The sequence below is a fragment of the Meriones unguiculatus genome, chromosome 3 (genome assembly GCF_030254825.1).
Source record: "Meriones unguiculatus strain TT.TT164.6M chromosome 3, Bangor_MerUng_6.1, whole genome shotgun sequence".
In the NCBI taxonomy this organism is placed as follows: domain Eukaryota; kingdom Metazoa; phylum Chordata; class Mammalia; order Rodentia; family Muridae; genus Meriones; species Meriones unguiculatus.
In genome coordinates, this window is record NC_083351.1 from 2,107,559 (window position 1) to 2,119,985 (window position 12,427).

At 49.1% G+C, this 12,427-nt stretch overlaps 1 protein-coding gene across 3 annotated transcripts in view; it reads right to left on the minus strand.

Annotated features, from left to right (window-relative positions):
• The window catches only part of Cep104 (centrosomal protein 104), a 34,953-nt gene that overhangs the window by 10,034 nt on the left and 12,492 nt on the right, over nucleotides 1-12,427 (minus strand). For all 3 annotated transcript variants that reach the window (XM_021655171.2, XM_021655187.2, XM_021655164.2), the window contains exons 10-18: nucleotides 11,891-12,088; nucleotides 11,174-11,341; nucleotides 10,476-10,649; nucleotides 7,624-7,800; nucleotides 6,074-6,280; nucleotides 5,194-5,301; nucleotides 3,409-3,445; nucleotides 2,477-2,543; nucleotides 1,398-1,506 (exon numbers count right to left, since the gene is read on the minus strand). In XM_021655171.2, coding sequence (XP_021510846.1) covers nucleotides 1,398-1,506; nucleotides 2,477-2,543; nucleotides 3,409-3,445; nucleotides 5,194-5,301; nucleotides 6,074-6,280; nucleotides 7,624-7,800; nucleotides 10,476-10,649; nucleotides 11,174-11,341; nucleotides 11,891-12,088 — 1,245 coding nt within the window. The remainder of the gene's footprint in view (nucleotides 1-1,397; nucleotides 1,507-2,476; nucleotides 2,544-3,408; nucleotides 3,446-5,193; nucleotides 5,302-6,073; nucleotides 6,281-7,623; nucleotides 7,801-10,475; nucleotides 10,650-11,173; nucleotides 11,342-11,890; nucleotides 12,089-12,427) is intronic.

The window sequence follows — 12,427 nt, forward strand, 5'->3', positions numbered from 1 at the left end:
TAGTTTACTGCTACTAAGAACTGTGGTCACAGGAACCTTCCCTTCGTAACAAGCATCGCTTACTTCAGAGAGTCCTAAGGTCCAAAATGCTGCACAAAATGTGTGCTGCTGTGGCATACAGAAGGATAAACTTAATATGGCTGTTAACCTCAAAACTGCCTTCTCACATAGCTCTGCTTTCTTTGAATCTTGGCTAAGTGGAAAAGTACCGTGACCTATGTACCTTTAGCTATGACCCTGTCCCAGAGTCTGTTGAGCCAGACAAGGGACAAAAGAGAGAGGTTCAACTACGTACAGGAGACAGCTTTGGGGAACAGCATTGCAGATGACTTCCATGAATCAGCCACTGGCATCATTTAGCCCTGTATGAACCCCAGTGCCTTTGTGCCCTGGCCCCTGTCTATGGAGTGTGAACAAGTTTTGTTGCTTATCATGAATAATTTTTTTTTTCTCACATTTATGTTGGTGCAAATCTTTGGTTTCAGTTTCTACCTAAAAGCATGTAGCTAAATGCTCAGTTACACACTGAAGGAAAAAGTCTGTATTACCCCACAAGGCTCAGCGAACAAAGCAGAAGAGGGCAGAAAGAAGGTGAGCACTGGAGGAAGATGTGACCTAGGTATTTCCTCTGGGCTTAATGTAACTATTGGTCTCAAGGAGCAGAGACTTTGGTGACCTACAGAGTACCTTGGCTCCATGGTTATGACAATGAAATAAGCAATGACCCTCATGACCAGGAGGTCTGCATGACCATCAAGGAGCTGTGAGTATCCCCTGAGGCTCCACCCACCATTCCTGGTCCTACCACAGCCACACACGTGCTGTGCTGGAGTAGGCGTTGGGTGGAGTCTGACTGGGGAGCCAGGGCGTGTACCACTGCTCAGGAGTCAGCCATCGTAACTAATTAGCTGCTAAGCTGGACTGACAGCCATAATCAGGGTCCTAGTTGGGACAATGGATATTTCTTTGTTTCCCAGGAGTAATGCAATATGCAACTGCCAACAATAAAGCGACTCCCAGCAGCCCCAAACAGAAATGGCCACGGGCATGAATTAGTTATGGTCTGGACGTGGCAGTAGGCAAGCCAACACAGGGCAGCATGGGCCCAAACCGCAGGGCTCCACTTATAGGAAGAGCCAAGCGACAAATGCTTTGAGTGCCCCTGAAGTGGGATGCCGATGGCTTGGGTTGTGTGTGGTAGAGACAGTGGCTGACACAGATAGTCACTCCAGGCCAAAGCATGACTTCTCTGCTCTTTCGACTTCAGAGATAGGGGCTATCTATGCTTTGGTCTTTTTCTCAAAACCTAGGAGCCCTAGCTGTGTCCTTGTGCCCAGCACCTGACTTGCCCACAGCAGTCACCTGTGAGTGGCCATGGCCCACGCCCGGCTCCTGACCTGCCTGCAGTGGTCACATCTTGTCAGCATGAGGCAGTGTTTCCAGTAATGGAGGTCCAGGCCCTCTTCTGTGAAAGACTCGTTCCTTTCCCCACAAAAGATGCACAGACTACAACGAAATAGAAAAAATGGAACTGAAAGCCACGCTCTGACTACTGTGACCACTCAACCCTGATCGCACTAGACTCAGGATTCTCCAGACCCCTCCTGTCCTGAAACGCCTGGTGCTCCAAGGGCTAGCTGGACCTCTCGGGGAGAAGAGCATGGCTCAGGGTTCTTGTACAATGTCAGGAGAAATGTTGGGCCTGATAAGGCCTGCTGCATCTGAGTTTGGAGACCTGTCTTTAGCTTCCGATTTAAGAGGTGCCACTTCCGGGCAAAAGTGATTCAGCATATCCGCCTTAAAATCAACCCTGCCTGGTAACTGTTAGGTGGAGTTTTGTTGCTGGCCCACCTGTCCTTGCACTACCTAACCTTGCCCTCTACGTCATCTTACCTCACTTCCTTAATCCTGCCTCCTGACCCAAACCTATAAAAAGGACAGCTTTATTCAATAAACCGAGTTCCTGATTCGACAGATCTCCCGGCTCGGTGGTTTTATTCCCTGGGACATATGGGGAGGTCCAGGCCGTCGACACTTATCATCAGCCACAGAGGGCATCCAGCTGGACTGGCCACCCTCCTCTCAGCTCCACCTGCCAGACATTGACCTAGCAGGGAAAGGGCCTCACCAAGCAGGATAAAGATTCCTCTAGTGTGAGCCGTGCTGGCACAGTCCTGTTGTGGGTGGTGTAGTCATAGAAGAGGTGGAGGGCATCTAGTGCCTCCCAGGCTGGACCTGCCCTGGACAGCGCAGGTCATGCCTATGTACAGGAAGCAGGATGGACAGGGAAACTCTGGTGAGGCAAAGCTGAGACTCAGGCGGTTCCTGGCCGAGCCATGTGGACCAGCTTAGGGCAATTTCCAGGCTTTGGTATCAGGAAGAGGAGTTGAGAGACTGAGCAGCCAGAGTAAGCCAAGGAGGAGACCTGCATGCCTAGAGCCTCCCCCCATGCACAGGCCCAAGTGACATCACTCACTTATCCAAATAGTGGTTATCTGGGATTTCCGGAGTATCGAGTGGGGCAGCGTTCCTTCCTTCAGGGTCTGAGGAGATCAAAAAAGCACAATTTAAGTAACATTTGGTTGAAATGTTTAAAGTTTCAGTAAAAATGGTAACTACGACTACAGAGCCAAGGGAAGAAGATTTCTTTCTTTTTCTTTAGTTCTAGGGGTCAGATCTGGGGCCTTGCACACCCCAGGACAGCACTGCCACCGCGAGCTACCCCTGAACCCCTGCTGTGTGAGCTAAGGCCCTGCTCTGGGAGTAGCCTCAAACGCGCTGCAGAGCTTTGATGAGAATGGCCCCCACAGGCTCACGTGGTTAATGTTTGGTCTCCAGCTGGTGGAACTGTTTGGGAAGGGTTAGGAACTGTGCCCTTGTTGGAGGAGCTGTGTCACTGGGGGCGGACTTTGAGGTTTCAAAAGCCCCCACCATCCCAGTGTCTTTCTCTGCCTTGTGCTTGTAGATCAGACGTGAGCTCCCAGCTACTGCTCCAGCATAACACCTGCCTGCCTGCTGCCATGTACCCTGCCATGATGTCATAGACCCTACACCTCTGGAACCATGAGCCCAAATAAACATTTTCTTTTATAAGTTGCCTAGATTATGACATCTTATCACAGCAACAGAAACGCAACCATAACACATGCCATCCTCCTGCCTCACCTGCTATTCTCTGGGCTCGTAAGTGTGACACCAGTCCTGCTAAAGGAAGTGATTTTGTTTTGTTTTGAGACAGAGTCTCACTATGCAGCCCTGGCTGGCTTGCAACTTGGTATGTAGCCCAGGCTGGGTCCCAACTCACAAAAGACCCTTCGATCTCTGAGTGCTGGGATTAAAGGTGAGCGCTGGCATACTCGGCAGAGGAGTGTTTACAGTGTTGAGTTGCCCTGATGGGAATTTGCTCACCTTGGTTCTTGAGCTGCACAGCATCACTCTCCTTCTCCTAAGGCACAAAGACAAAAAGGTCAGGAGCGGGCGGGCTGTGGCTGTGTGAGCTGCAGTCCAGCCAGGATGCACTACCCTCATAGTACATGTCTAGATATTCAATATTTCTATCAAAGAATAACAGGATGCATGTTTCTTTCTTTCTATCTATCCATCCATTATCTATCTCTCTATCCACCCATCATATCCATCCATCCATCCATCCATCCATCCATCCATCCATCCATCCATCCATCATTGATTAATGACAGTCTCATCTATGCAGCCCAGGCTGGCTTCAACATTGCAATCCTCCTGCTTCAGTTTTTCTAGCGCTATAATTACAGGCATGTTCTACCCAGCTCCACAAAACTATTTTAGCAATCTTTCCAAGCTGAACTTGGTGGTGAACATTTATTTTGTTGGTACTTTAGAGGCAGAAGCAAGAGGATCACAAGTTTGAGGCCAGCCTGGGTGACTGAATTTCTAGGGCAGTCTGAGCTACATGGGGAGACTTCATTTAAAAAACAAGAATAACTCCAGCATTTCCTCCTGTTATCATATCCCCTTCTCCCAGGCCCTTAGCTCCACCATTCCACAGATATGACACATACCAAGGCTACCAAACGCCCCCACAAGTGACTTATTTCCACTAGCCAAAGTGACCGCCAGCCCTACCAACATAAGCATGGTGAGCAGACACCGGGTCATATCCCAGGTAGCCTGTGACCTTGAGTGTACCCCTAGTTTGCCCATACTTGTAAACTAGCAAGGAGACACTCAATATGAACTGCCCCAGCTGGGTGGCTGGCGCCTGCTACGACGTTACCGGTGCACTGCCAGGGCGAAGGGAGCCGCCCTCCCCAGCCTTCCCTGCTTTCTCTCCTCCTGCTATTCTCATCTTGGCCTTTTGTGGGAAGGTATGGGGACTTTCAGCCCTTCTTGGGAAAATATGTTTGGAGACATGATTTCTGCTTCTCAACTTCTTGTTCTTTCCCATGTGTGTAGAGAGAAGCATGTGAGATCTCTGCCCATCTCACAGCATCCCTGGAGCTTGTGCAGTAGCTGTGGCCATGGCCACAAGTAGTTTGGAGGCAGGTTCCAACTGTGCCTTGCAAGAGAAACTTTGCATTTGTGTCTGTGGACCTCCTTAACACTCCTGACTGCTTGCATTTGTAAAATGATTTTAATCTGTGTGTATGTGCATGCCACAGGGCAAGCACAGATCTCAGGGGACCACTTTAAGGAGTCAGTTCCCCTTCTACCATGAGGGTCCCAGAGGTTGAACTCAGCTCATTGGTTTGGCAGTAAAGAACCCCTGTGCCACCTTGCCAGACCCTCCTCTTTTCTTATAACTTCAGGAACTCAACTACACAGTTAATATTAAGAAACTAAGTGCAGCCCAGAAGTAGGATGTGCCGCAAAGTTTCCACACTACACAGAACCTGCTCCCACTGCATGTATGACACCCACAGTTCTCAAGGAGGCCTCAAGCACACTGCCTATTGGATTTCCTTGCACACAGTGAAATTAAGCCTTCAGCTGCAGGCCCCTTTGAAGGTAGGCTGGAGAACTTCCCTTCAGGCCCCACAGCAACAGAGCCAGCTAGTAACTGACATGGGATACCCAAAGATCAGTGCAGACCTCTTTTAATTGTGCTGCCAACCAAACCAAACCAAACCAAACCAAACCAAACCAAACCAAAGGGCACCATCTGCACTACCGCACACCCACGCACTTGGGTGAAAGATGTGCCAACGTTCTTACCTGGGTACCAACCTGGGTCTCTCTCAGTGCTGCTAACTGGCCCTGCAGAGCCTTCATTTCTTCTTTCTTTTGCTTTTCTGCTTCTTTTGTGGCTGCTCTTTTCTGGGCCTTTTTTTTTTTTTTTTAAGAACAAAAACAAAAATAAAACACTTTCCCCATTAGAAGAGCTTTCTGGGCGTAGCTTCAGACATTGGAAGACAAATTATAGCATCTAAGTTTGGTGATAAGAATGTAACTCATATTAAAAGTAAATTCTCCAGTAATTTACAAAAGGTTTGTGCATTGGTAATCCTGCTCTTCTCAGACAAAGAAATACTGGTCTCAGCTCACAGGCAGGGCATGGACAGGCCAGGGCCTGGCTCAGGGACCTGCTTCTCACTACAGACTGTGCTTCTCTGCATGGGGCTCCTTAAGAAAGAAACTGGCCATTTGTTCATGTCTCAAGTAGCACTGCACTCTTCCTCCCTCCCTCCCTCCCTCCCTTTTCTTTCTATTCCTTCTTCCTTCTCTCCTTCCTTTCTTCTTTCCAGCTCAGCCTGGCTAGTATTCCCAGCAACCCTCTCAGCTTGGCCTCCCAATGCTGAGATTATAGGTATGGGTCAGCATGGTTGGTTTATGTTCCAGGTCACTTTTTAAAATTTTTTATTTTTTTAAGATGTATTTTTTTTTTTATGTATGCAATATTCTGCCTGCATGTGTGCCTACATGCCAGAAGAGGACACCAGATCTCATTACAGATGGTTGTGAGCCATCATGTGTTTGCTGGGACTTGAACTCAGCACCTCTGGAAGAGCAGCCAGCGCTCTTAACCTCTGAGCCATCTCTCCAGCCTCACTTCTAAACAGAGTACAGCTTCGTCAATCCATGATGGCCAACTCACCTTGACTTCAGCCTCAGTTGGTCTGCCATCTATCTTAGCAAATCCCTCAAAAATGGCTTTGTAGAGGAGGTTTCTGCGTGTGCTGCTGTCATCTGGAGGAAGGTGATCCAGGGTGAGGGCAGGGTGCTCTCTGTACATGTCCAGGATGATTCTGACCGCTGTCTCCCTCACCTCATACACCCTATGCTCCAGGGCACTCACTGCAAACTGCAAAGAAAGCCATCTCATCTCTGCTGCTGATTTTTCTGCACAACCAAGTTAACTTCTTCAGCACAAAAGGTCCACTGCAGACTTGAAAATAATGACCAGGCAGAGAGGCGGCAAGCACAGGGAGAGCCATGCCACAGTCCTCTTCCCTGTCCCGGCACACAGCACACCCAAGTCCAGTGCTGTGCTTTGCCTTCTCCATCCATGTGCTATGAAGCATTCTTTAATTCACATCCATTCACAAACGTAATATTATAAAACACTTTAAATCTATAGGGGACTAATGCAAACCGGGGTTCTGTAATCAAAGTTCTGTAAGCAGTTCTGTAATCAAAGTTTTGGTTTCTTTACAAACTCAGTTATATTATATAAATATGTTTTTGTTTTAATCTCAAGTATTGGATGTTAGTTGGGCTTTAGTTTGTCCACAGCTATTAATCATCTACGGTGGGCAGTGGCTTTTGCCAGCTGTTAACAGCCTTCCATGTGCGGCATGGAGAGGGGCAGGGTCTCAGGCTCTGAGAATATAAGAGCCCAGAAAGAGAATATGCGTTGTTGGCATGTGGCGTGTGGAAGTTTGGAGCAGACAGATGGTGAGAAACGCTTCAGGGCAGCAGCTTGGAGGAATCTGCTGGCTGTGTTTTCTGTTGACGGAGATTGGTATAGAGCCCTGAAAAAACCCATTGACCCTAACTAGCAGGGAGAAGTAAAAGGGTTTGTGCACTCTCCCCACACTGACCTTCTCTCCCCTCCATAGGTTGGGAGGCTGGAAGGGAGGCAGAGGCCTAAACACCCCAGATAAGGAAGAGTTTAAAAATAAGTGCTGAACAGTTTACCAGGCTCTGTGGGACTTTTGCCTGTAAGAAACAGAAGTGAGGCTTTCCTGTGCCTGTTTCCCAGGCTGTTTGTCCCCTGCTGAAGGCGCCCATTCTCCTGCAACTGCTATGAGCTGCTCCCACAGGCTGTCACTCTGCATTCTCAGACAAAGACTTTTTTGTTTTTCAGTTTTTTGAGACAGCATGTCAGGTAGCCCAGGCTGACCTCAAGCTCACTGTGTAGCCAATGATAACCTAAGGTCTTGGATTACAGGCGTGTATGGCCCGCTGTATGCAGTGCTGCAGATGGAACCTGGGGTTTTATGCTTGCCAGGTGAGCTTTCATTCAACTCCCCGAAGAAGGACTTTCATGACTTGTTCCCCACCAGGGATAACAGCCTGTGCATTCTATGCTCTTGCTAGTTAGTGTAGAAACAGCAGGAAGATCCAGGTGCTCAGACACCGCTTAGGCAGCCTGCTCTCAACTGCGGTGCTGGGCCAGAGTCCTGCCTCACGCGGCTGGCTCACCTTCATCACATTATCCACAGCAAAGCCTGAGCTCCCAGTGCCCAGGTCTCTCAACAGCCGGGCCAGGAGGTCCACTTGGCTCAATGCCAGATGAACGGAAGTGTTGGCCTTCAGCGGCTGCACCAAGTAAGATGGAATGAGCTGCAGAGACTTCACCTCCTTAAACAAGGCCATTTCCTACAAAAAGCATCACAGTTTGTTAATTTTTACAGGTAGAAGCCAGAGATCACTTAGTACAACTCAGCATGACTGTCACACCGAACAATGAAGGAAACAAGCAGGGACAAGAAGGGACAATGACTAGCTGCAAGAGGATTACAAACAGGAGCTGGGGATTCTGGGAAACACTTGCAGTGGAACTACAGAGCTGACGCACAGCAGGTCAGCAGAATCAGGATAGCTTCACAGAAAACAGTGAAGATGAAAGGCTTATGTTCTTGGTATTTCTCAATCTCACCAAAGCCTTTTTCTGAATTTAAAAACTGGAAAGAGATTGGTCTTAGAGCTGGATTTCTAGCAGAGTGCCAACAATTCTCTGGTCACTATGCTTCCTGGTGAAGCAGAGTATAAGAACACAAGTGCCATCCATTGTCTCCATTGTTGGGTGACAGGGTCTCACCATGTAGCCTAGGCCTCCTTGAAACTTACCACATGCTCAGTATGTAGTAAGGATCTCTCTTTGTGCTGGGCCCACAAAGGCACCGTAACTATGGCCTTCACACGTCAGGACAGCAGCTCCTGAAACAAGCAGGCTTGCACATGGAGGCTCAGAGCCAGTTACCCTGATGTCTTTGGAAGTGTATTTTTTTATTTGTGAGTGTGTCTGTGTGTTCACCTGTGTTATGTGTCTGTGTGTGTATGTGCCACATGAATGCAGGTGTTCTTGGAGGCTAGAAGAGGGCACTGGGTCCTGTGGAGCTGGAGTCATAGAAGGGTGTGAGAAACCATACAGGGTGCTGGGAACCAACTGCAGACCTCTGGAAGAGCGGTGTCATCACCAATGAGCTGTCTGCCTAGCCCTCCCTGCTAACGTTTGGCACAAGATGGATCTCACATGGAGACAGAGTACCCAGAGACTACCAGGGAAAGACATGCAGGGAGATGCACGCCTGGAACCCTAGCACAGAGGAGGCTGAGGCAGGGGAATGAGGAGCCGAGGGTAGCATGCCTAAATGGTTAAAACCATTAAACGTGAGGAGCGGAGCACAGTGGCGCACTCCTGCAGTGCTGGCCGCGGGAAGGCTGGGCTGGGAGCAACACTTGTACTCAGGAGGGTGGCTGGGGTGACACGGACAGACCCGGCTCTTAAGAAAAACAAAAGCCAAACCAACTTACTGAAATCCTCCTTCCTCTATCTTTCAAGGGCTGTCACATCTTTTAACAGGTGACATCCTGCCCACGTTTTATGCTGCGAGCACAGCACAACACAGCACTTCTGTTCCGTTCACTTATTTTTTCCATGTTTGTTTTCCCTGAACATTTCTTTATAAAAGTTTCTTTATAAAACCAGGTCTTAGATTCTTCATACTTTGAGAAATGACAAAAGCTCTAAGACAGATGTATACCCTCACCAAACTTTGCATTAAATTTTAAGGAATTCTTAGATTTTTCCCAAGTCCAGATAAGGAGCTTAACTTAAGGGACCCTAAGTCAGCTGGGCGGTGCACACCTGGAATCCCAGTGCTCGGAGGCCGGGGCAGGTGTATCATGTTCTAGCTGAGCCCTGTCTCATAGTAAGGGGGTGGGGGTGGGAGGGGAGGGGAGGTGTGAGGGCAGGAATGGCTGGAGAGAAGGGAGCGGGGCTGATATCAGGCTGTAAAGTGATTACAACAAACAAACAAAGGAAAAAAACGAAAAGAAAGAAACAAACCCCCCAAGCTTCCTGAAGTAGATGTGCTAGCGCAGCTAGTTTAAGTAAAGCCAAATGTATTTTCATGGCACCTCACAGACTGTGTGTCAAAACCCTCCTGCCATTTACATGTGTTAATGTTTTACACTCCCGGCCCACATTAAGCACGCCTGGTGAGAGAATGGCGTGTTTTCTCTTTTTGTTAATACTCCCTGGGTAATTACACTGTCTTTACCCTGTCAGTGCATACCTGGGTATGAGCACACCACAGTGAGAGTAGGGAGCAAAAGACAATTTGCTGCATCTTTTCCTGTGGGTCCATTTCAGGGAGTGAACTCAGTTTGTCATGCTTGGTGGCAGGTGCCTTTACCCCCTGGTGAGGCCTTTACCTCACCAGCCCTTTCTTTTGTTCATGTGAATTGTGTGAATGCATGTGCCTATGCATGTTGGCATGTGTGTGCATGCATGGTGAGGCCCCAGGTGATTTCAGAGATCTTGTTCCATAGCTCTTACACCTTCTTTTAAGGCAGGATCTCTTTATCAGACCCAGTGACTGCCAATCTGGCTGGACCTGCTGGGCAGCTTGCTGTATGGATCCTATCTTCACCCTCCAAGGGTGGGACTGAGGCAAGCCACCATGCCCACCTGGCATTATGTGGGTTCTAGGGATTTTAACTGGGAGATAAACTGCTGAGCCATCTCCTAGCTTTATACGTTCATTATTTTTATCTCCACTAAGCTGGGTGTGGTATTAGACCTACAATATGAGCCCCGGGGTAGCTAAGGCAGGAAGATTGCTGCGTCTGAAGGAGCCAGCCTAGACTATGCATTCAAGTCCAGCCAGCATTACAGACTGAGAGACTCTGTCTCCAAACAGCAAAAGCTCATGCTTAGGCGGAGCTCACTGGACCAGGGAGCATGGCGGCAGGTGTCTCTGTTTTAGGGCAGAGCCCTGCACGGCCGAGCCAGACAGCTACAAGAAGACAAGGGGGGCAGTTCAGACCTGGATGAAGTTCAAAGCTATGACACGGAGGCGGGCAGAGGAGTCTCCGGTCCTGGCGAGTAAAAGGGGAACAACTCTCTCAACACAGTGCGTTGTTTCTTGTTTGCTCAGCTTGTGCTTCGGAATATACTGTGTAATTATCATTTTCAGCAATTTCAGTGAAGCCTGAAAGACCTGGAGAAAATGAGGTGAGACAGATCAGCACCTGTAGGGGGAGTTCAACAGGGAACAGGAAATCAGCAACCAACATGAACACTTGTACTAGGCGCTGCTTCCGGGTCAGCAACACAGCTCTCACTGCAGGGTCAGCCAGGCCCCACACGGTCCCCACATGACGCTCCTGACCATGTGACGCCAGCTCACCCCTCCTGAGCTACACCCAGCCCTCAACTCCTCTTCTGTGGACTGCTCATCCTAAAGCCTATTCAGAGCTACAAAGATGAATGACTTGCCAGCCCCTTGGGCCTCATGAGAACTATGGAAACTGAATGCTGTTGGTGGGGACTACAGTCTCTGTGCATCTGCTGAGGACGAAGGAAAAACAGAGGCTGTGCAAAGCTGGGGCAAGGATGGCATCTCTCACCTGTCACTTACCCTGGGGCCTCGGATGCGCCTCTTGCTGGAGAACCCTTATTCCTAATCTCACGGAAAGCTAAAGTTGTGTCAATGACCTGAGGGCAGTAGGCTGAGGGACTTACTGAGGACACGATGTCCTTTATGGCTCTTCTGATGAGAAAGACAGATGCCCTGAGCATGTTTTTCAAATCTTCCTTCTGGGTTCCAACAGGCATCTCCATCAGCTTCTTGTACAGTGCCAGTAGTGCATCTTCTCGGCAGGACCACATCTTAGAATAGGCCCCAGCCACCTGCCAGGAAATAGCAGTCTTGCTGTACTTAAGGAGGCGGCCTGCCTAGCACCACAGCCACCCCAGACTGCCATCTTGCACCTTAAGGCTCTTTTCCAGTAGGGAGCCCTCTGCACAATGAGGTAGGGCTTCCTGATGGGAAAGTCTGAGAAGCTGCAGGATGAAAGGAGGATACTGACTCCTGCAAGATGACCTCCACATGTGAATGGCAGGGTGTGCACACAGCAGACAGACACAGAGACACTCACACGCAGACACACAGAGACACACACAAACATACAAACACACAGAGATTCACACAGAGACACACACTCAGACTCAGACACACAGATACACACAGACATAGACAGAGATCCAGACAGACACATACACAGACAGACACATACACACAGATACACACATAAAGATATACACACTGACAGACAAACAGATAGACAGACTACACCCACACACCCACAAACAGACACACAGGTTAAATAATCTTAAAAAACATGCAGCTGTTTTTCCTTCTTTATGAGTACGCACACACACAGGCATGCCACTGTTTACCAAGGCTTCGCCTAAGATGTCGATGGCAGAGCTGGCTTCTCTCAGGGCCTTCTCTGTCAGGGGCTCTGGCTCCCCTGAGGCGCCCCGTCTCCGAACATCACTGCTGTCCACCTCTCTCATTTCTGGCTCTGTGGATGCTTCCCCCAGCTGCTTCCGAGTAACGGGAAGAGGCCGCTCATCATAGGGCAGGACCTCTACCTGTCGGTGAGCAAAGAGCTGTGGGTGCGCTGCCGGGCCGCCTCCTCCAAGCCTGACAGGCTACTGGGAGAGATGCCTAAAGGTGTTACTCTGTTGAGGTAAGTAGCACCGGAGTAGAATAATGTCCACAGTGGATCATATCTGAAAAAATCAGATGAAGTCTCCCACTCCTGTCAGACAACTACAGCCATTTCAGTTCAGCTTACACAAAGTACGAGAAAAGTCACCCATTTTTCAGGCTAGTTTGTTGACATTCTTTTCCTGCACTACATAGAGCAATATATTGCTTGTTGTCTGGAGGCCTCAGACCCAGCCCAGCATCCCAGGGAGGTAATCTGT